The 22,707-nt window shown below is 34.5% G+C and overlaps 1 protein-coding gene across 4 annotated transcripts in view; it reads right to left on the bottom strand.

Moving 5' to 3' along the window:
* The window catches only part of AP3B1 (adaptor related protein complex 3 subunit beta 1), a 344,581-nt gene that overhangs the window by 18,039 nt on the left and 303,835 nt on the right, over positions 1-22,707 (bottom strand). For all 4 annotated transcript variants that reach the window (XM_082724772.1, XM_082724770.1, XM_082724771.1 and 1 more), the window contains 2 exons: positions 17,882-18,113; positions 12,657-12,741 (listed from right to left, as the gene is read on the bottom strand). In XM_082724772.1, the coding sequence (XP_082580898.1) occupies positions 12,657-12,741; positions 17,882-18,113 (317 nt within the window). The remainder of the gene's footprint in view (positions 1-12,656; positions 12,742-17,881; positions 18,114-22,707) is intronic.

Below are 22,707 nucleotides of genomic sequence, written 5' to 3'. Positions count from 1 at the left end.
ATCGGGCTTTCTGTTCGGCGGGGAGCCTGCTTCCTCCCCCCTCTCTCTCGGCCTGCCTCTCTGCCTACTTGTGATCTCTGTCTGTCAAATAAATAAATAAAATATTAAAAAAATATATTAGTTTTAGGGGTGCCTGGGTGGCTCAGTGAGTTAAGTGTCTGCCTTTGGCTCAGGTCTTGATGCCAGGGTCCTGGGATCAAGCCCTGTGTCAGGCTCTCTGCTCAGTGGGGAGTCTGCTTCTCCCTCTTCTGCTCCCCCTGCTTGTGCTCTCTCTGTCAAATAAATAAAATCTTAAAAAAAAAATTAGTCTTTAGTAAAAATAAATGTAGAAAATAAAACGTAGTGACCATACTGTGCTTAGATATACGCTAATAAAGCAATACCTCACCTGCAAACTTGTTTTAAAACAAAAACTCCCATTTTTTAGTAGTGTTTTTCATTAGCATTATTGATCAACATGTGGTAAAAGTTATTATTTCAAATGACAGGATATGAAGGATTTAGGAAAGGCAACTTTGTATCCATATCAGATAGAATAATAATACTGAGTGCATTGATTTTAATTTTAGGACAGATACTAACCTCTAAAAAATTACTAAACTTTCTTTAAAAATTTTTTTAGGTTACATATTTCAAGTTACGTTGATGAGTGTGTCAGTGAGGAATATGTTTGGCTGCAAATAAGCATAAAATCCAACTAAGACTAAGACACTTATTGTTTAGTATACAATAAATCCTGGAGTTACCAAAGGCTGATTCAATGGCTTAAAGATGCTACTGGGGACCCAGGTTTCTCTAGCTTTCAACTCCAGCTCCCTAGTGTGTTGGTTTTCATTCTCATGATTGCCAGATGGCTGCCTCATCTCTAGGTAGCACTTTTCCATTCCGTTGAAAAAGAAATAGTGATAATGGAAGAGTAGTGAATAAGTGAGCCAACCACAACTATTCCTTTTTATCAGGAAAGATTCTATCCCCAAAAGTACTTCTACTTTCATGTTAGAACTGCATTCCACGATCAGTGGGAAGATGATCAGGGAGATGGGGACTGTGGATAAAAAAATAACAAACATGAGGTTAAAAAACCCTTTTTGAAAAGAAAAAAAGAAAAGCCGTATTTATGCTATATAGAATGTATTTTTATAAGCTGCCTTTTATTTACTCAGTTAAGATTTTATTTATTTGACAGAGAGAGAGATCACAAGCAAGCAGAGAAGCAGGCAGAGAGAGAGGGGGAAGCAGGCTCCCTGCCAAGCAGACAGCCTGATGCGGGACTCGATCTCAGGACCCTGAGATCATGACCTAAGCCTAAGGCAGAGGCCTTAAGCCACTGAGCCACCCAGGCACCCCTGCCTTTTATTTTTTGATGGAACAAGGCAAAGACCAGCCAAAAATAAATAAATAAATAAACAAACAAATAAATAATGTTTTGAATCATCTACCTGTGGATTGTCTAAGGCAAACCCACAAATCCAATTTACTTATTAACTCAATATACATTTACTGAATACAAACCAAATCCCATGTACTGTGCAAGTACCTGGGGATAGATTTAAAGACAAGTGAGACTGACCCTAAAGGTTTATAAGTCAGTGAGAGAGGAAGAGTTCAATTAGGTTTATAAAATGGTAAATGCTACATTAGAGACATGTGGAGAGTATTATAGTCCGCAGAAGAGGGATTGATTAATTCTGCAGGAGTGAGGTAGAGATGGACTTCCAACAGGATGGAGAGGGGCATTCCAGGTATTCTAGACCTCTGTTTTGGAATAATGAGCAGTGTGGTATGTCAGCAGATGAGGCTGGCAGCACTCTGTAAAGAATACCATCTTCATTTGTGACCCTTCACCCTTCTCCCAGGGAAGTCTCAGTTTGTGGTGGTTGTCATGAAATCCTGTTCAGTTAATGTCTCCCTTCACTCTCTAACATGTCCTGATTTGTATGATCAAGTGTATGATTACTTCATGCATATAACTAAGATAAAAGTGTTTCAATGTTTCTTTAACAAACAAGGAAAACTACCAGAGGCTTTTCACATTGTTATTAAATAAATGATCCTATTGTATTTCAGAAACTCTAGTGGCAGCATGTAAGATGCAGGAGAGGAGAAACCCAAAGCAGTAGATTAGTTAGGAATCTAATTCAATACTTTAGGCAGGGGTTTTTACATTGTGTGTTTTACTTAAGTAATTCTTAACAATGATCCTAAGAGGCAGCCTCTGTTACCTCCCAACTTATTGATGAGAAGTTAAATACCACATCCAAGGTGACACAGCTAGCAAGTGGCAGTATTGGGATCTGAACTCAGGTCTATCCTACTCCAGAATCTGCTATATGATGCTGCTTTAGATCTACTTTTTTTATTCTGCTATATAGGGCTGCACTCCTAGGGAGGGCAGCACTGAGAACAGGAGATATGGGGGTATTTTAGAATTAAAAGGGACAGATATGGTGATGGATGAGACCACACCTGATATAGTGGAAGGCTAAGTCATATTGGAAGAAATAAGTAAAGGCTGATGGAGTAAATGGATAGGGACACACACACACGCAAATAAAATTTATATATATGCCATTTATATATAATATATATAAATATATAATACATGAGATATATGGCATATATAATATATACAAATATATTTATACATGTAGGGAGGGCATGGTAGAAATATTTCACTAATAGAGGAATACTGGGTGAAATTATATTACACTATCATTACCTGTATTTTCTTTTTAATTACAGATGAAATGATTCCTTTCCAACAGTCCTGAAGGATACCACTTGTGCCATTGATTAAAGGTAGCTACATAGGGGCTCTTGGGTGGCTCAGTCAGTTAAGCGTCTGTCTTCAGCTTAAGTCATGATCCCAGGGTCCACTGGGCTCCCTATTCAGCAGGGAGTCTGCTTCTCCCTCTTGCGCCTCCTCCCCACAACACTGCTCATTATCTCTGTTTCTGTCTCTCTCAAATAAATAAATAAAACCTTAAACACACACACACACACACACACACACACACACACACACACACACGCACAAACACATGCAGCAGCAGCACAGCTCCGGTTCCCAGAGGGGAGGAGGGTGGGAGAGCAAGGAAAGAAGGGAAACATTTGCCTTCTAAAGCATATATGAAAATCTAGGTTGGTAAGCAGCAGGTTTAATTCTGGGAGGGAAAAAGTGATCCTGAAATTTTCCCATAGCAATCTGCAATATATATATATGACTCAACCTGACTAGGTATGCTTTGGTTTTGTTGCTTTTGGCTAGTGATATTTTATTTTCTGTAGCTGGTAAAATGGTTAACATTATGTATGAAATGTATGAAAAACTATGAAAAGAAGTTCATCCAAAACAGGTCTTATGTGGCAAATGTAAATAAAACTGAAACACTGTTTTAGCAGATACTATTTGCTGCTTATTCAGCAGACACTACTTGCTGATACTACCTTACATAACTCTGCCTTTGTTCAGGTAGACAATGTGTCCCCCTGAAACACTGTATCTCTTAGCCTCTCTAGTGGCTAGAAGTGATTAAGTAACCCAGTTACAGCCAATGAAACATAAACAGAAGTCTGCAGGAGATTTCTGGGAAAGTTTGGCTTTTCTAACATAGACATGGCTCCTCTCCATGTCACTTTGTTTTCACCTTTTAGTCTGGAATGCAGACAGAAGCCTGAGAGTAAAGCAGCCATGTTGTAACTGTGAGGACTGGCAGGACATGCTAATGAAATAAGCATATGGGGGGAAAGCAAACCAACCAACAACAAAAACCAAACAGACAAAAACAACCCACTGGAAAGAGACCTAGTAGCATTGTGTGGCTCACTTGAGCATCTCTAACTGCTGACCTCTGTTCTTGTACTAGTAGAATAATAAACCCCATTTGGTTAAGAAACTCCCATTTGGGTTTCTGTTACAAGTGAATGCAAAATCTAACTAATATAATTAGCATTTAACATACTTCATAAGCCAGTTTGATGGAATGCTCTCTCTTTATTTTGAGGAAACTTTACTTTCACTTAGATTTTTATTAGTGTATATATTAGTAGTCTAGAATGTCCTCCATAGTTTTCTATGTGCCTCCTTTTCTACCATTTTGCCCCTTTTTGTTGGCTACTTCTTTCTCTCTATAGTTTTCCTTCTCTTTCCTCTTACTTCTTTTGATCACCCTTTGGTTGAATGTAGGGCTAAACATAGATAAGTTGGCATGGATAGGGAATGGTGAAAATGAGTAGTGATACATGTGCATCTATTGAAATTAGTAGGTCAACAAAGTATTATTATTAGGCAGCTCTAAATAGCCTAGTTATATGTGCTCAAATAGTGTAACAGTTTAATGTAATACAAGATTCTGCCTGTCATATTTAACTGTAATGCATATACTTGTACTACGTACAGGTTTATTTCACAAACTCATGGGATCCAAACTGGTAAAATTTCTAGGTAAGAGAAAATAGACAAGGAGTCTATTGTGAAACTCAAGTTTCCTTATCTAAGAAGTTAAGAAAAATGGAACTTACCTTGCAGGTTACTTTTAATGATTAGATAAAAACAACATTGCCAATATAGTGCTTAATCCCATAACAGATACTCAAAATCTCCATATATAATAAAGTTGTATCAGAATTTATTTCAGCATTTCCCTGTTGAGTCTCATTTGCAATATTCTCTACTATAAACAATGCTTACCTAATACCCTTGGCTAGATCTATTTTCTTCTGCACAAGCAGCAATATTTCCCTAGGCCTGATTCCCTGAAGAGGCCATTGTTAAGTAGAAGAGTATGAACATTAAGCATTTTGGTAGTGCCAAACTGCCCCCAAAAAGGTGGTGTCAAATAAGGTTCCATAAACAGTGTACTACAGTACATGCCCTGTCAATGTCAGATACTAAACTTATTTAAAAATTTTGCAAATTGGCTCAGGGGGTTGGGCCTCTGCCTTCGCTCAGGTCATGATTTCAGGGACATGCGATGGAGCCCCGTGTCGGGCTCTCTGCTCAGCTGGGAGCCTGCTTCCCCCTCTCTCTCTGCCTGCCTCTCTGCCTACCTGTGGTCTCTGTCTGTCAAATAAATAAAATCTTAAAAAAAATTTTTTTGCCAATCTGACTGGTTAAATGTTTTAATTTTGATTTCTCTGTTGTTAATGATGCTGAAAATCTTATGTTTATTGGCCATTTGCATTTCTTTTCTTGTAAACTGGTTATCCTTAGCCTTTCTCCACCTTTCTGCTGAATTCCTTTGCATTGACTGTGAGAGTTCCTTACATATTCTGGCTATTAAACTTTTGTCTGCTATATATGCTGCATTAGTTTCTCACCATCACTCACCTGTTATGGTATCGACTTTTTCTTCTTTGTAGAGAAGTATAAAATTTTTAATAGTTAAACCTGATCTTTTTTTCTCTTTTTCTTTCTGAATACTGTATTTTACTTAAGGCACTTGCTCCCAAAGAGTATGAAAACATTTGTGTATATCACATTTAAATACTTTTAGAATTTTTTATTTGTAATAGTTTATGATTTATGACATTTTCTTTTCCAGTCGCATTTTAAAAATTTGTCAAGTTCCCTGGAAAGCCCTACTGGAATTGTGCCTACAATCACACTAAGTTGAAGATTAATTTGAAGAAAAAATACTGTCTCCCACTTAGGAACATAGTACATGTATTATTTTACTTACATCTTCTTTTCATGCCTTCAAGTACATTTTTTAAAAATTCCCACATAGGTATTTCTTGTTAATTTATTCCTTTTGCTATTCTTATAAATAGAATAATTTTATCTGTAATGTTTTAAAATTGGTCATTCCTGTTAAATAGAAATGTTAATGATTTCCATTTAATGGTTTTGTACCACATTTCTAAACCCATTAATGAGATTTTCTGTTGATTCTAAGACTTTCTATGTTGATAACTATACTGGATAAAAATGATAATTCAGTCTCTTCCTTCCTAGGACTTCTACCTCTGTGTTTACTTGTCTTCCTGTATCAGCTAGAACTTCCATATAAATGTGAAATAGTGTTGAAGATGGGTAAACTTCTTTTACTTTTCTGACTTAGAATCCTTTTGCTATTTCATGTGAATTAGGTAACTTGTACGGCCCAGAAGTCATCTGAATTTACAAAAACAAGTAGTATGTACACTCGTGTGCTATCCTTTCAGGTTTTAAAACAGGGGTGGGGTGCCTGGGTGGCTCAGTTGGTTAAGTGTCTGCTCTCAGCTCTAGTAATGATCTCAAGGTCCTGGGATTGAGCCCCACATGGGGCTCCCTGCTTAGTGGAGAGTCTGCTTCTCCCTCTTCCTCTCCCTGCCCACCCTCACTTGTGCTAGCTCTCTTTCTCTCTCTCAAATAAGTAAATAATAAACAAGTAAAATCTTTAAAAAAAACAAAGTAAAATTGAGGTGATGCTGAGCTTTATAGAATGACATGGATACTTCCTTTATGTTTCTCTGATCTAGAAAAGTTTTAATAATAGATTATCTTTTTTCTGAAGTTCTGGTACAATTTAGTCAATTTTATTTCTAACATATTTTTTCTAGGAAACCATTTATTTCATCTAAATATTCTGAATCACTGCTATAGAATATAATTCTGTGGAACAACAGAGTATAATTTTATAATTCAGAAGATCTTTTTATCATCTTCCTCTTTTCTGATCTTTCTTATGTCTTTTTTTTTTTTTTAATTTTCTTTATTTATTTGACAGAGATATCACAAGTAGGCAGAGAGGCAGGCAGAGGGAGAAGGTGAAGCAGGCTCCCTGCTGAGCAGAGAGCCCAATGTGAGGCTCAATCCCAGGACCTTGAGATCATGACCTGAGCCAAATGCAGAGGCTTAACCCACTGAGCCACCCAGGCACCTCATGTCCTTTTTTTTTTTTTTTAAAGATTATTTATTTATTTATTTGACAGATCTCAGAGAAGCAGGCAGAGAGAGAGGAGGAAGCAGGCTCCCTGCTGAGCAGAGAGCCTGATGTGGGGCTCAATCCCAGGACTCTGGGATCATGACTTGAGCTGAAGGCAGAGGCTTTAGAGGCTTTAACCCATTGAGCCACCCAGGTGTCCATTTTTTTTTTTTTTAATATCTCTAATCATATTAGCCTAAAGTTTTTCTAACTTTCTTGTACATTCTACCCTTTTTAAAAAAATGTTTTTGTTTTTGTTTTTTTTTGTAGTCAGGAAAAAAAGGAATTCTTTGCAAATACACATATCTTATATCAAGTCAGATAACTGAATTATTGAAATTTTGTGACATTAATGTATATATTTATATCTACCTGAATGTTTGTTAAATATCTACCTTCCTCTTTGATTTGTTAACAAATGGCTTTGTCAATTTCTTCTAGGATTTCATTACTTTTTGCTTTACATATTAGAAAGCTATGTTACTGAAAAGTTTGTAACTTATATTCTTGTAGAGGATTGCAATGAATAGGACAATTTTCTTAATATGGAGTGCTTTTAAAAATTTTTTAGGGTATCACCCCATATTCTTTTTATCATCTTTCTGATAACATACACACATACTTATAGATTTCATTTTGCTATCCTCAATTTTTCTTTTATTCTTTTTTAAAGACTTATTTATTTTTTTAAGGGCGGGGGCAGGTAGAGGGAGAGGGATCAGAGAATACCAAGCAGACTCTATGCTGACTGTAGAGCCCAATGTAGGGCTCAATCTCATGACCCTGAGAACATGATTTGAGCTGAAATCAAGAGTTGGATACTTAACCACTTGATCCATTCAGGTGACCCTCTGTCATTCTCTTAAGGTGGGGTTCTTATAAATAGCATATGTTGAATTCTGTTTTTACATATTTAATGTAAATGGAATTTATCTTACTGATAGGAATGATGATAGTATGTGTGGCCCCTTCCATATTATTTTATGTTCTATTTTCCACGCTATTTTCTTCTCCTTTGTTAAACTGATCAAGTTTTAATCCCTCCTTTTCTTCTCACCTCTAGTTATTTGGGGTTATTACATCTCATATTCCCATTACTTTAGAGGGTAGTTTTAATGTTTTAGATCATATTTAATCTTTTTGCCACCAATCAATCCTTTTGCCAAATACCATCATTCCTTCTCAAACTTGTCCATTTTGAGATTTTGGTTCCAGTTTATTATTAAAATTTATTTTCTATATTTTGTGTGAATGATTATTTTACACATTGATAGGTTTTACAGGTAGAATTCTTTGTCCACTACTTCTTTTTGGACTCTGGGTTTTTCTCTGTTTCACATTAAACAAAGGTTTTTACCAAAGAAAGGATCTGAGGGTGGTAAACTGACAGAATCTGCTTGTCTGAAAAATGCCTGTTTGGTTTCCTTAAAAATTTAAAGGTCATGTTCTTTGCCTTCTGGCAACCAGAAATGATGACAATACTGATGAGAAATCTAATTTCGTTCACATTCTTCTTCTTTTTCAGGTAAGTTACTTTTTTTTCCACTCTGAAAGATACTACTATGGCTTGCTCCTTACCAAAAATTTCATCAGAATATGGTCTTATTGTTGATCACATTCATCCTGCTTGACCCTTGATGGGTCATTTTAATCTGAAGGCTTGTGCATTTCTTTTGCTTGGGAATTTTTTTCTTCTATATTTTCTTGAATTATTTCTTCCCTCTATTATTTCTTTTCTTTCCTTCTAGATTTATTAGACAAATTGATTCCTTTAACCTTTCTTGCATGGTTTCTATTTTTTTTTTTTTGTTTTGTTTTGTTCTCTATTCCAGTTGATTTCACTGACTCACTCTTCCAGAACACTAAATCAGTACTCAGCTGTGTGTTTTCTATTATGCATCTACTGAATTTCTTTTGGCACTATATTTTTAAATTTCCAAGAGTGTATTTAAAATTTTCTAATTGCTCCTTTTCCAGAATAAGCACTATGTTCTTGCTTTACAGATGTAGTGTTCTCTTAGATTAGATAAAGTATAATTTTTAACCCACTGAGCCACCCAGGAGCCCCGAATAAGTATAATTTTTAAAGCTATCGTCTCTTTCTCAGACTGTCTAATTCCATCATGGTGAGTCTTTGTAATGACCTTGAGCCTTCCCTTTCAAACATGCTTCCCCTCAAAAAAGTCTGGTTCTCCTAAGCTGTGCATTTATGTTCATAATGAAGGACTGGCTAATTAACTATTAACTACATTTTATTTATTTATTTATTTATTTTAAAGATTTTATTTTATTTATTTGATAGAGAGAGAACATGAGTGGAGGTAGGGGGAGGAAGAGGGTAAGGGATAAGGAAACTCCCTCCTGAGCAGTGAGCCTGATGTGGGTCTCAATCACAGGACCCGGGATCAGAATCTGAACCGAAGGCAGATACTTAACCAAGTAAGCCACCCAAGGCACCCCTATCAGCTATATTTTAGACAAGTTTCTTACTCTTACTGTGCCTCAGTTTACTCACCTCTAAAATTGGATAGTAATACTTATGGAACTGTTTGGGAATTAAATAAATTAACACTTACAACACAATTGTTTAGAAAAATGCCTAGTATACTGCAATTGTTTGATATATAGTATTATCACTGTGGTTTCCTCTCCCCTGGTGGGCAAACTTATGTTTCCTTGTGGGTGAGACATGACCGGTTACATGCATATGAAGTTGGGAGGGCGAGAGGCAATGATCTTTTCTCTCCAACAACAGGTTTAGGAGTGACTTTGCTCTAGTGGTAGAGAACTGAGAATATTACTCTCTGGGATAGAACTGCGTTTCACCTCCTCTCTGATCATCTGGCTCCTTCCCACAAACTCAAACCCTGCTGTTGTCTTAGGCCCCCACATCAGCACCAAAAGTCCTTCCAAGAAAGTAGTTCATTTACATTAAAGAGTAGTTTTTAGGTCTCTGACTAAATGTGAATGTTGCCTACTGCTAGGTAGGGTAAGGTTGGAGAACTGGGGATTGGAAGCAGTTCTTTGATTTCCCAATGAATGTCTTCCTCTAACTTTTCTTTTCACTTGTTTACTTTGTACTTGATATTCTGCTAGATTTGTTCCTACCATTGTTTTCTTGGGTGAGTGTTTTGCTCTGTGGTTTTTATTTTCTCTGTTATTGGTTATGTGCTCCCATTTGCTTTCTAAATGCCAACAATTCTTCACAATTTCTGGTGAGATAATGACATTCTTTCACTTTGTTTCTAGTACCCATTCTTAAAGAATGTGTTTCTGTCTTATTAGTAGATTTGGGGCAAAAAAGAGGGGTGGATGCTAGGGTTCAGCCCTCTAACTTGAGCCAAGACATATTATTTTGCATACCAGCTACACATTAATATCTGCTGTTTATAAGCAAGAGAACTGTTTATGCATTGCATCTACATTTAGAGAGATATATTTATGTATATTATACACATTTTAAATCTCAATAAATTTTATCAAGGACTTGATTTGATGATCATTTAAAATGCAAAGCAAAAAAAAGAGACATTAACACCTATGAAGTATTAATATAACTACATATAATATTCTATCTATCTATATATGTATCATATAACTATAATGATACAGAATTAATGTAGAGACTAAAATAGAATCATTTTACTCTTGTTTCTTTTAATAAATATGAGTGTATCTGAAAGGCTTACAGTCCATGTTCTCAGCATTTCTGAAGGCTCCTTACCAAATATGCTCTTATTACCCATAATTTTACCTATCGATTTGTATAATGTATTTCGAGGAAAAAATTCAATATCAGCCATTCTTGCTTTTTTTCCCCTTTTTATTGAACTACCAAGACTAATATAGCACATCACTAAGCAAAAAGTGCTATTTACTATGCAAAAGGCACAGTCAGTGATTGGCATCAAAGACCAATTGATCTACCCATTACTGCTATCTCTCTACCCCCACTAGCACTACTATGAAGCTATTGATTTAAACACTGTCGATCGGTTTCCATTTTCTGATTTTGGGCAGGCCAATTAAGAAAGTGAGTAATTGTGATTACATTGCTTCAGGATCAATTACATTTGATGCAAGACAAGGTGTTCTTTTGGAACATACAAAAAAAATAATTTTTGACCTAGTATGTTTATGCATTCAATAAAATCTAAAATAATTTATACATTCACAATAGAAAATATATTAATATAAGTGTTTATAATAGCTAAGGCTATTTTCTATATAACATAAATTCATCATTTTCCTAAAATTAGCATAAAAATTGAGAAAAAATTGTTCATATACACTCCTCAATGTAGGTCAAAAAAAAAAAAAAATCAAACACTACATACATACTTATCCCTAAAGGACTGTAGTTAATTATCACTGATAAAATGCAAATCTTGTCCAATGGACTATAGAGGAAATCTATAATGAAAAGTATTTTAAGAACCCCTACCTCATTATATAGAATATATAAACTGATAAGAAAAATAATTTTTTTAGTTCTTAATTTTGCCCTAACTTGAGCTTTGTCATTGGGCTCACATTGGTGAATCATTAAAATGAATATACCTCTGGTGTTGGAGGCAAATCTATTTAGAGTGATGTTACTCATAGTCTTGTGGTCAGTAATATTGATCTGTGTTGTTTGTCTAATAGAAAAATAATAAACAATTACTAGGCAATGTTGAGAAAAGTAATCAGTTTTTATATATCACTAATATAGCAGACCTCCCAAAACATAAAGGTGATGATCTGCATAAAATCAATGTGTTATGCTACATTGCTTATATTCATCATTGCAGGTTCTCAGCAATAAATGGTACAATATTAGGCCTGAATTACTGGTAAATTGAATAGGTACATGCAAAAGAAAAAAGTTCACTATATTTAACCCATAAATTTATTCAAAAATGTCTATTTCCTAAACTCAGTGATTTTTATTGTAACAAATTCTCTTGTAAGATAGTTAAAATTTAGGTAAATAAAATATTTCAATTCTTGTTCGAATAAAAACAAAGCAATTTCAAATCAAAGTAACAAATCATATCCTATATCAGAAAAGTGTCAGAGTTCAAAAATAATTCTTATAGATGGATGAATATAGCTTTGTATTAATTTGCTAATGATTTCTGGACTTCATCAGAAATGTATAAAACACTACATGAAAATTATAACATTAATAAAATCCAATCCTAGAAAGGTTCTTTTGGACAGTATTCACCCAAGAAACCTCTGCCAACTTCTCTCTGCTTTTTCAAGTTTTATCAGAAGCAGTTTGTAAATTGAAGTAAAAGGAAAAAAAAATAGAGTAAAAAGGGAAAAATGTATGGGTTTTAGGTACTGACAGAATCAATACTTCTCTACTTAAGAGGCTTAAGATAACATAAAGGATATCTTAAAAGATATCTTCTCTAGCTATTCAGTATTACTAAAATTTTTAATTTCTCCTGAATTTTCCTCACCAATTTTTTAAAATCACAGAGTTACCAATTAAGAATATCATATAGCAATAGCTTGTTACTTTAACTGTGAATTTCAGTCATACATGGCAGACTGTAATGGCTAGCCGTATAACAAATACTAGAAAGACATACACTACAATTAGTACAACTATTCCACTGTAGTCTAAATACTGTCAAAGAAAAGCACATTTGTTTAAATGTTTTGTCTCTCAAAGAGAAAAGTTGTTGAAAGCCTAGCTTTTGATCTGCTATCCTTTACAGGTAATATAAAATACAGGAGAACAACTGAACTTACCACAACTGGAAACTGGCAGTCTGAGTGGAATCACAAAAGTCAATACCCACTGAAACAGTAATGGATCCCTCAGGCTCGAGAGATTCTAGGAAATAAGATAATTTAGACATGAAGACATGGAGGACATGAAAAGAGGCAAACTAAACCCTGAAAACTTATGTAATGTTTGTAGTTTGGTTAAAACAGTCAAATTTAATGATGGCTTATAAGAACAATTTCAAACTAAGAATATTAAAGTAAATTATAAAGTAATTTCACTATTCTGCTTGAAGACTTTCTTTACCATAACTTAGTTCTGCATATATTTCTGTTTCAGAAATATATCATTTCATGTTATGATATTGTCTTTATAGGTATTGAAGGTGAGAAGGAAATAAATGTATTCCTGTTTGGAGCAACTATACTATAAAGGACTCTCTGGCTGCTTTTTAGAGATTATGTACTTACAACTATGGAATATTTATTCTAGATATAAAATGTAAATTTTAAACAATATCCCAAGTCTCAAATGGAAATAAAAATCCAACATTTAAAAATGCAAATTAAAGCAAAGCTGCAAGAAGAAATCAATTTGTATTCAGAAATTAACCAAGACAACTGGTAATATAAGAACTAAAATAATAAGTCTAATTGCATTATTTAAAGAATTATTGGAGGAAAAATTAATTAGATTATCATGAGAAAACAAATAATAAAATGGCATCTTAGACGTTTAGAATTTCTGAAGCCTCCTCTATCAACTAACCAAGAATGGGATATAACTGTTTCAATAGATAATACCAGTTCCTTTCAGTTTACAGTGATAAAATTTAAAGCACCATTTTATTCTGCTTATGATTACAAAGTTTGGCTATGGATTAGAATTATGAGGGATCTTAAATATATGGTAATATATAAAATTAGTGCCATATATATTAGTATAAACAAAAATAAAAATAAAGTGTGTATTGTATATTTATACAGAAACCATCCACTTTTGATTTCTACTTTGTTCAAAGTCTTCGGAATAACTGCAGTCATACTGCACAGTAGCTTTATATTTACCTTTATTCTGTATATATCTTAGTAAGATGCAGTTATATTTTAGCAAGAACACTCTAATCTGGGAGACTCTGACTACTGAAGGGATTATTGGTAAGTATGGTTTGCCATTTTATGCTAACGATGACAGAAACGATGGTACAGATGGGACAAATAATAATTCAATAAACTTAATATATTAAGAAGTATATTTATGTCTCACAGGTTCAATGAAGATCAGGATTAATTGTTTGATTTTTTTTTTAAGATTTTATTTATTTATTTGGCAGAGAGAGACACAACAAGAGAAGGAAAACAAGCAGGGGGAGCGGGAGAGGGAGAAGCAGGCTTCCCCCCGAGCAGGGAGCCCGATATGGGGCTCGATCCCAGAACCCTGGGATCATGATCTAAGCCAAAGGCAGATGCTTAAAGACTGAGTCAACCAGGGGCCCCTTGATGCCAATTTTAAAACGTTATTGATTTATTAGTGTGCATGTTGGTTTGCTGATTCCAATTTGAATTTCATTTGTTTATAAATCTAAAATTTATCAGGATGCTTCACAAGTTCCAAAAGACTTGCTGTCTACATCTTTAGCAAACTGACTTTATTGTAGAGCAAGTAATTACAATGATATTTGTTTACATTTTTCCTACAGCTACACCTTATCAGTTCACAGCCCTGTCAGTCACACTATTTAGTCATATACTTTAGTGACTCCTTAATGCTTTCTTTCGTGCCATAGATATATTGGGGTTTGGTCTCGTTTGCAGCTGATACACAGGTGGTAAATGCTGTCATCTCCAAAACATGATGGCGTTCATGTTTTAAATCTCTCTACATCATGTATCCTTGTATTTCGTTTGACAAAGTGACAGTTCACAAGATGCCTTGTTGACAGCAGTCTTTGACACAGTTTGGTACCATCTTCAGGCTTAAGATAATTAACCGTGAGCTTAGTGCCACACTAATTCTGGAGGACAACTCATGATCAATGGCATGTTTTATTATATAAATGCTTCAAGAGCCAAGTGATCAGCATAAAACTATTCATATAATTGATTTATATTATTTGAAATATACTACATTGGGAAAGTTTACTCAATTAGTTGTATGTATTTGGATACTACCTCCAGATCAGTGCTATACACATAAAAGGATTATACAGAAATGGCTGAAAAACATGGGCTCTATTATACCATACCATTAATAATGAAAAAAGAAATCACACAGGCTGCCACTAACTTTGATTTCACAGTTGTACAGTAACTAGTGAAATACTAGCTGAACTCAAACTTGTCAATTGTTGACATAAAGTCAGTGAATATAGTGCAGAGCCTAAGGGGTGTGTGTGTGTGTGTGTGTGTGTGCGCATGTGCATTTTATTTTGTTTTTTTTTTTCTGAATAACATTTTAAAAAATTATTTATTTCTTTTCAGTGTAACAGAATTCATTGTTTATGCACCATACCCAGTGTTCCATGCCATATGTGCCCTCCGTAATATCCACCACTTGGCTCCCTCAATCTCCTCCCGCCCCTTCAAAATCCTCAGATTGTTTTTCAGAGTCCATAGTTTCTTCATGGTTCACCTCCCCTTCCAATTTCCCTCAACTCCCTTCTCCTCTCCATCTTCCCATGACCTCCATGTTATTTGTTATGCTCCACAAGTAAGTGAAACCATATGATAATTGACTCTGCTTGACTTATTTCACTCAGCATAATCTCCTCCAGTCCCATCCATGTTGCTACAAAAGTTGGGTATTCATTCTTTCTAATGGAGGCATAATTCTCCATAGTGTATATGGACCACATCTTCCTTATCCATTCATTCGCTGAAGGGCATCTTGGTTCTTTCCACAGTTTGGCGACTGTGGCCATTGCTGCTATAAACATTGGGGTACAGATGGCCCTTCTTTTTGGGTAAATACCCAGTAGTGCAATTGCAGGGTCATAGGGAAGCTCTATTTTTAATTTCTTAAGGAATCTCCACACTGTTTTCCAAAGTGGCTGCACCAACTTGCATTCCCACCAACAGTGTAAGCGGGTTCCCCTTTCTCCACATCCTCTCCAACACACGTTGTTTCCTGTCTTGCTAATTTTCATGTGCATTTTAAATCTCTTACATACTTGGTCTCTTTGGGAAAAATGGGACAGCACATTATTCCTAATACTCTTGCAAGAAATACAGTTTCATGCTAAAGGCAGGAGAAAATCCAGACCAAAGTCATTACATATTACAGACAAAAAGAAAACAGACTGGTGACAAATAAGAAAGCTGTTGCACTCCTTAACATATACATATGTGGTTATTAAATAAATGTCTTATTTCCTTCATTTCACAAAAACATTAACATACAGTATTTGTTCTTTGTTGTATTCTTAAGATGTTTCTGGAGGACTAATTAAGGTATATCATACTCTGTAACTCTACTGTAATCTACTGATAAAAGAGACAAGGTGGTCTTACTGCACAAGAAAGAACTCTACATCTTGAGGGTATTCAATAAAATGCCAACAAAATGAAAAAAAACATTACAGTCATAAAAGTTTTCCCAAGAAAAGAAAAGTCTATGGCTAGTACTGAAGCAATGGTATATATCCATATTTTATTTCTGTGTTAAGGCCATACTATGAAATTTATTATATTTATTTCTTCTATTCTACATAGGCCAACAAAAGGTCAACTCATCAACTCATTATGCCAGCTCGAAGAAAAGTTAATACTGTTCTACTGTTTTAACCTTTGGCTAACATTTTCAACCTTCAGACAATTCATTTATCAGCTATTTGACATTTCTTAAACTAAACTAATTTTTTAACTAGGTAAAAAATGCTGGATTTTAAGCACTAAAAAAAGAATACAAATTGGGATATTCTAGAACTCCTTACCAATATATTAACTTCACAGAGTAATTAACTAAAAATCAGGACACTCAGTATTCATTAAATGGTGTCTTAATTACCAAATTATTTTTAAAAGTGTATTAAAAGTGGATCCAAAGTCAAGTCACTTTAACTACTTTGGTTGCTTATAAACATCTACCATATGTCATCTGTTAGGAATTGTTTTATTCCTTTGTATAAAAATATAACACAAATAATGACTTCCTTTACTGAATGACTCATGAAAACTGCAAGAAAGTATTCAACAATGTCAAAGAGCTCAGGCAAAAATGAAGAAAAATAGAATAGTTATGTGAAATAATGAGTAAAGGCGGCACAGTTGCCTGCTTAAAAGGTTTTGCTCACCTAAAGTATTATAAAAAGGAACTATCTGGACCTTTCTGAAAACAACATTTCAAGAAATAAGTAACAGAAACCTTATATCCTTTTTAATTGATATTATTGCCTGAAGTGTCTCCCAACTAAACTTTAGGCCCATTTTCACTTAGACAAAACAGAAAAAAAATAAAAGGCAGACATTCTAATTATTACATTAAACTCAAAAGTAACACACAATTGTTACACTTAATTTTTGAAAGGTATACTTCTGGTAAAATACTTAAAAAATGGAAGGAAATGACAGTTGATGAGCATGGAGGTTGGAAAGCACACAGTGCATCTAAGTGGCAGCCCCTTCTGCGTCAATTGGTGGCGCTGCAGGTGGGAATAGAGGACGAGGACTGTCCTATCTTGTGCTTCATCCCCCAGAAAAGGTGAGATTTCTGGGTTTGTTTTTTAATGTAAAAACATCTAGATTTCTAAGTGGTAGCAGAAGATCAAAAATATTTTAAAACATGATGTGTATAAACACTAGTAATACACTACGGGCAATTTTATAGTGTATGCCTGTAGCATACATTCTCTCAGCCTTTGCTCTCTTCACTTTCCAATTTATGGAATATGAGAGGAAACATGGAAGGGGAAATAGGATTCAAAAAGGTAGACTACATCCAGGCAGGGAATGAAGTTGGCCAGGAAGAGAAGCAGAGGGAAAGTGATGACAGTAAAATGAGAAGCAATTTTGTTTCTTCAGAGGCATTTTTTCATCACTATTAGTACATTTCCCCATTGCTGGCACCTGATTCACTAAGAACAAAGTAGTGCATTCATTTTTGTATGATAAATTGTTTAAAAAAGGAAAACAAACATGAACTGATTATATTCACAAATATAGTCAATAAAATAATATGTATTTTATCTTCCCTTTAAAACAAATATATTTAAGTATAAAATATATAGTTTTAAATGAAAATTAGTATTTACCTATTGGATTAAAAACATGCATCTGCATGCCCATAGGTAGTTTTTTCCCTCCTATGTGTATATTTTCTATCTTCCGATCAGTAGTATTATTTAACGTTATTTGTATGGAGACCATCTTATCACCAAAAATACAAGGCTGCCTTGGAAAGAAATAATGTGCAGCTAGGCCTCTTCCACTCATTCGATGAAGCAGCACATGAGTTTTCACTGGTACAAAGACAGGAGTATTGACCTATTGCACATTGGAAAAACAAATAAAGATGAATTAGTAAGTACATTTATTCTCAGACAATATATAAAATTATATGATATTTAACTCCTATTTTTCCTAAAGTATTATATAAACCACAATAACAAACATCATACCCATAAATATTAAGTCAGAAATTATACAAAAATGTAAAGAAACCACCTTCAAAACAGCATTTATATTTTTCTGTACTCTATAACACATATTAAAATATTTTGATAATATGTGCCTAATAAGATTAAGCTGTTGTATATTCAATTTTTTTAGAGTTTATAAACTTTTTTGTTAGTTTTTTTCCTAGGTACACTGCATTCTGGCATCTTGCTAATTTTCTTATTAGTTCTAATAATTTGTCGGTTGATTTTCTTGAGATTTTTGAACTGTAAGATACTATCATCTACCAATAATGAACATCTTGCACCTTCATTTCTAAATTCAACTCCTTGAACTTTTTTCACCTCAAATTTCTTTCACCATAAAATGAAGACTATCTTCAAGATGGTTTCTTCCTTTGCTTTAATGATTAAAAAGAGCTTCCTTACTTTGAACTCAGGTAACTATTCACTTTTATTTTCATTTAGAACTCTCATGGTTGCAATTTTTAATTTGTGTGGAACTGATGTACATATATTGTCCTCTATACTTAATTATTTTCTTCAAATACTTAACCAATTGTCTGAATATGATTTAATGATTGGCTTTTCCTCAGTGACCTATAAATGCAAACATTCTGATTATTTATGTACTTGGAGACATTTTTGGACCTTGACTGAGTTGTTAAACCAGTACCACATTGTTTTATTTCTTATAGCCCTATAATATGATTCAATTATTGGACAAAACAAAGTGTCTTTTATCACTCCATCCCCTACCAACGCATTAGTATTTTCTTGGCTAATTGTCTCTTTATATCCTTCTGTTGAATTTTAGCCTCTTTTAGTTAAATCTCCCTTCAATCTTGAGTGCATTCAGAGGAAACATATTAAATGAAGAAACACAGTTCTTTCTAAAATCATGTGATAGCTATCTTTTCATTCAAAGTCAAACTATTGCATATGGCTTGACCTGACATGGCAAGCTTAAAAAAAGAAAAAAAATCAATTTGTAATTAAACAAGCCTAATAAAGATTTTTTCCTAACAAGTGTGCTCTCCCAAACTAGATTTTCTATTATAATTGTGAGTACATTCCAACCTATTCAACATGTTCATCATGCCAATGATACCTGATGACATTAAAACTTAATAACACTAATTTTTAAAAAATTGATCAAAACCCAAGAGTTAAATAATATCATACATACAAAAAGATAAGCAATGTCTTCTAAGCATCATTAAAATACAGTATTTCTTCTCCAAAAGCTCAACTCCTAAGAGTGAGCAATTTAAAATAATCATCTTAAAATGCATAAAAGAACTTATTTATAAAACATAACAAATAATTGAGTACATTTTAAATTACGGCTATCTAAAGTAATGGGGTAACTGGCCTACGCATCCTACTTCAGCCTTTTGAGGATGATAGCAGTCCAGCATTTTAAGTTTTCAAAGCACTTCCACTTCTAAGCTTAGATTCTTTCCCATGTATAAAAATTATATTCAAAAGTCTTTTGTTTAATTGCTCACAGTAAGTTCTATTTGCTTTGCAAACTCTGGAGAGTTTAGTAGCATAACCCAAGACACCAATCTTTGGCAGGGAACATTCATTTAAAGATATAATGGACATCATAAAAATAAGCAAACACATAGAATATGTATGTGTGTATATGACTGCCCAGGTACATATACATATTATATTTATAAATTTATATTCAACAAAAATCTTAGATTCCCATGTCACTAAGGCTATGATAATCACCTTAAAAATAAGACTTCAACTGGATAATCATATTTTTCAGTATCTTATGTTTACTCCTTTAATTAGATAACATACCAGAGATAATAATTCTTATTTTATATTATTCACTGTTCCACAGACACACTGTCATTAAACCATTAAGTACATGTTGGTGCAGCCAGTTTTTCCTCTATGAAACTCATAGAAGTTTGGGCAACACATAATTTGAGGAAATAACGTTGAAAGTTGGAGAGAAGCAAATGTAGAGTAGTAGAAGAGAAGGAGACCAGAAGCAGGGGTTCAGTTTACAAGCAGCTAAAAATCAGCACTTAAAACATCATATTAGGGCTTAGATATATAAGAAGGGTACACCCTGTGTCACGTAAGATTAGCAATATGTCTTGACTGGCTTATTGATTCTCTCTCAGTCTAATCATAGGACACATGGTCCAAATATTTTTTTCTACCCTGCCTCAAAATTCTGTATCTTTATTATTATTGCTAGAAAGTATTAACAGATGTGCAAAGGAAGAAATACATAATTTTTCCCACTCATTCTATCCACACTCTATCAAGTTCAAGAAGCATTTTTAATAAATTCAGAATCTAAAGAAGGTCCATTCTGACAGTCCTCAAAGGTTAATCAGAGGTCTATATTCTTTTCTCAATAAACAGTCTCATAAGTAGCACTTTGTGGTAATAATGCATACTTTTGAACTAAAGAAAGGGGCTAACTGGAAATGTTTGATTTTTTTAAAAACCTACTTTCTAAGATCATACAGATTGTATTAAGTTAACTTCCTCCACTATCTACATGAATTACATAGGTCATCATATGTCCAATAAAACCAGTAAGTTTCATAAATCCTTCAATAATTTTCACATGCAACACAATTAATCCTGATGTGAAAGCAAGATTTTTGTTTGATATTTTGTACATCAGGCATCTATATTCCAGGAACATGTATGGTCTATGGCTGTTTATATTTTAATATGCTAAACACTGTGAATGGCTTTTGTGATTTCACATTTTATAAATATCAATAATCTTACTAACTGTACAAAATATAAGATAAAGATAACAAATTACAGAAAGACCTAAATTTGAGTTGGGAAAATGAGGGCTAACTTTGAAAAAAAAAAAAAAAAGTATATATATTTAATGAATTTGAACATAACAGATCATCTTAGGTAAGGGATGGCAAACTACAGCCCACAAGCCAAATATGGACTGTGGCCTGTTTTCATAAAGTTTTTGTTTTGTTTTGTTTTGTTTTCATAAAGTTTTATCGGAATTCAGCCATACTCACTCATTCACATATTGTTGATGGTTGCTTTTTTGCTCTGCACTGGCAGAGTGGAGTATTTGCAGGGCTTACTATATTTACTACCTGGACCCTTTATAGAAAAAGTTTGCCAACTCCTCACATAGAGGCACAGATGTTACATACTTCCTCTTCCCCTTCCCTTCTGTTATTGTTGGGAAACAAGTTCCCACAGTCTCCCATGTTTTTGGACATCTTCTGAGCAAAGGTATTGACAACTTGGCTCCTGAAACTGTTTTCAAGGATGTTTGTATAGCAAACAGCCTTTGAAAACAGGAAAATGCCTCCTTCCAGGGCAACATTGGGACAGATTTGCTACCAGCTCTTTATAAAAGATCGGGATCTTCTGTAGAGGTTCCTGTCCTGTAAAGCAACATACCACATGTCGAGTCATCACTGGGCCTTCATCCTGTCACCCTGTGGGAACTGGGGCTTGTGAAGAGGCACAAATGACATTACTGATGTAATAAACTGCACTTTGTCTTTTTTTTTTTTTTAAAGATTTTATTTATTTGACAGAGCAAGAGAGGGGAACTCAAGCAGGCGGAGTGGGAGAAGGAGAAGCAGGCTTCCCTCTGAGTGCGGAGCCAGATCCGGGGCTCAATCCCACAACCCTGGGATCATGACCTGAGCCAAAGGCAGAGGTTTTAACCCACTGAGCCACCCAGGTGTCCTGACCTGGTTACAGTTAACTGGTGAGTCTCTTTCCCAAGATTTTTGGGTTTGGGACCTGATAAGTCAAACCTGTCTCTCTCAAATGGCTAAAAGTCTGAGATTTAAAACTTTAATGTTTCTGGTCCCATTTCCTGACATATTGTTCTGTAAGAAATAAAGCAAATTTCAAAGAAAAGCACAGATGAGGGATAGAGAGCCCTGCCGGTATCTGTGGTTTCTATACTTCTTGAATCTGACACATTCCTGTCCTTCCTGAAAGCTTGGTTTCTGTGAAATACTTCAGGGTTCCTTCTAGTACCTTTCTTTTTTTGCTTAAGCTAGTTCAAATTGGGTTTCTATCTTTTAATTCCTCCAACCAACTACTGATTGGGATTAGTCAGATTTCAGGATGCTATTGGGGGAGCAGGCAATAAAATTCTAATGGAAAAATAGGCTTTCTTGCTCCTTTTCCTAAAGGCATAGTAGATAAGGAATGGAGAGACCAGAGTCTCAGGTATGTCCTCTAATTAGGTGGAACCACATGAATCTATCAATTCAAAACAGCTGAATTAGCAATCCATATGGTTCAACCTAAAAGCCTGCTTTGGTTCAAGACTTAGTCCTATCTTCCATAGGAAAGAGGAGTGCTTGATGTGGCCATCCTAACTCACTGGAGTTCTATGTTGACATTAGACAGCAAAGTCACTGCTCATAAGAAAGTACCACCTTGCCTTTCTTTGTTCTCTGATTCTGTCTCCCATG

This window comes from Mustela nivalis (assembly GCF_964662115.1).
Source record: "Mustela nivalis genome assembly, chromosome: 3".
Lineage (NCBI taxonomy): Eukaryota > Metazoa > Chordata > Mammalia > Carnivora > Mustelidae > Mustela > Mustela nivalis.
The sequence above is the reverse complement of the archived record's forward strand: the minus strand, read 5'-3'. Positions and strand labels throughout refer to the sequence as shown.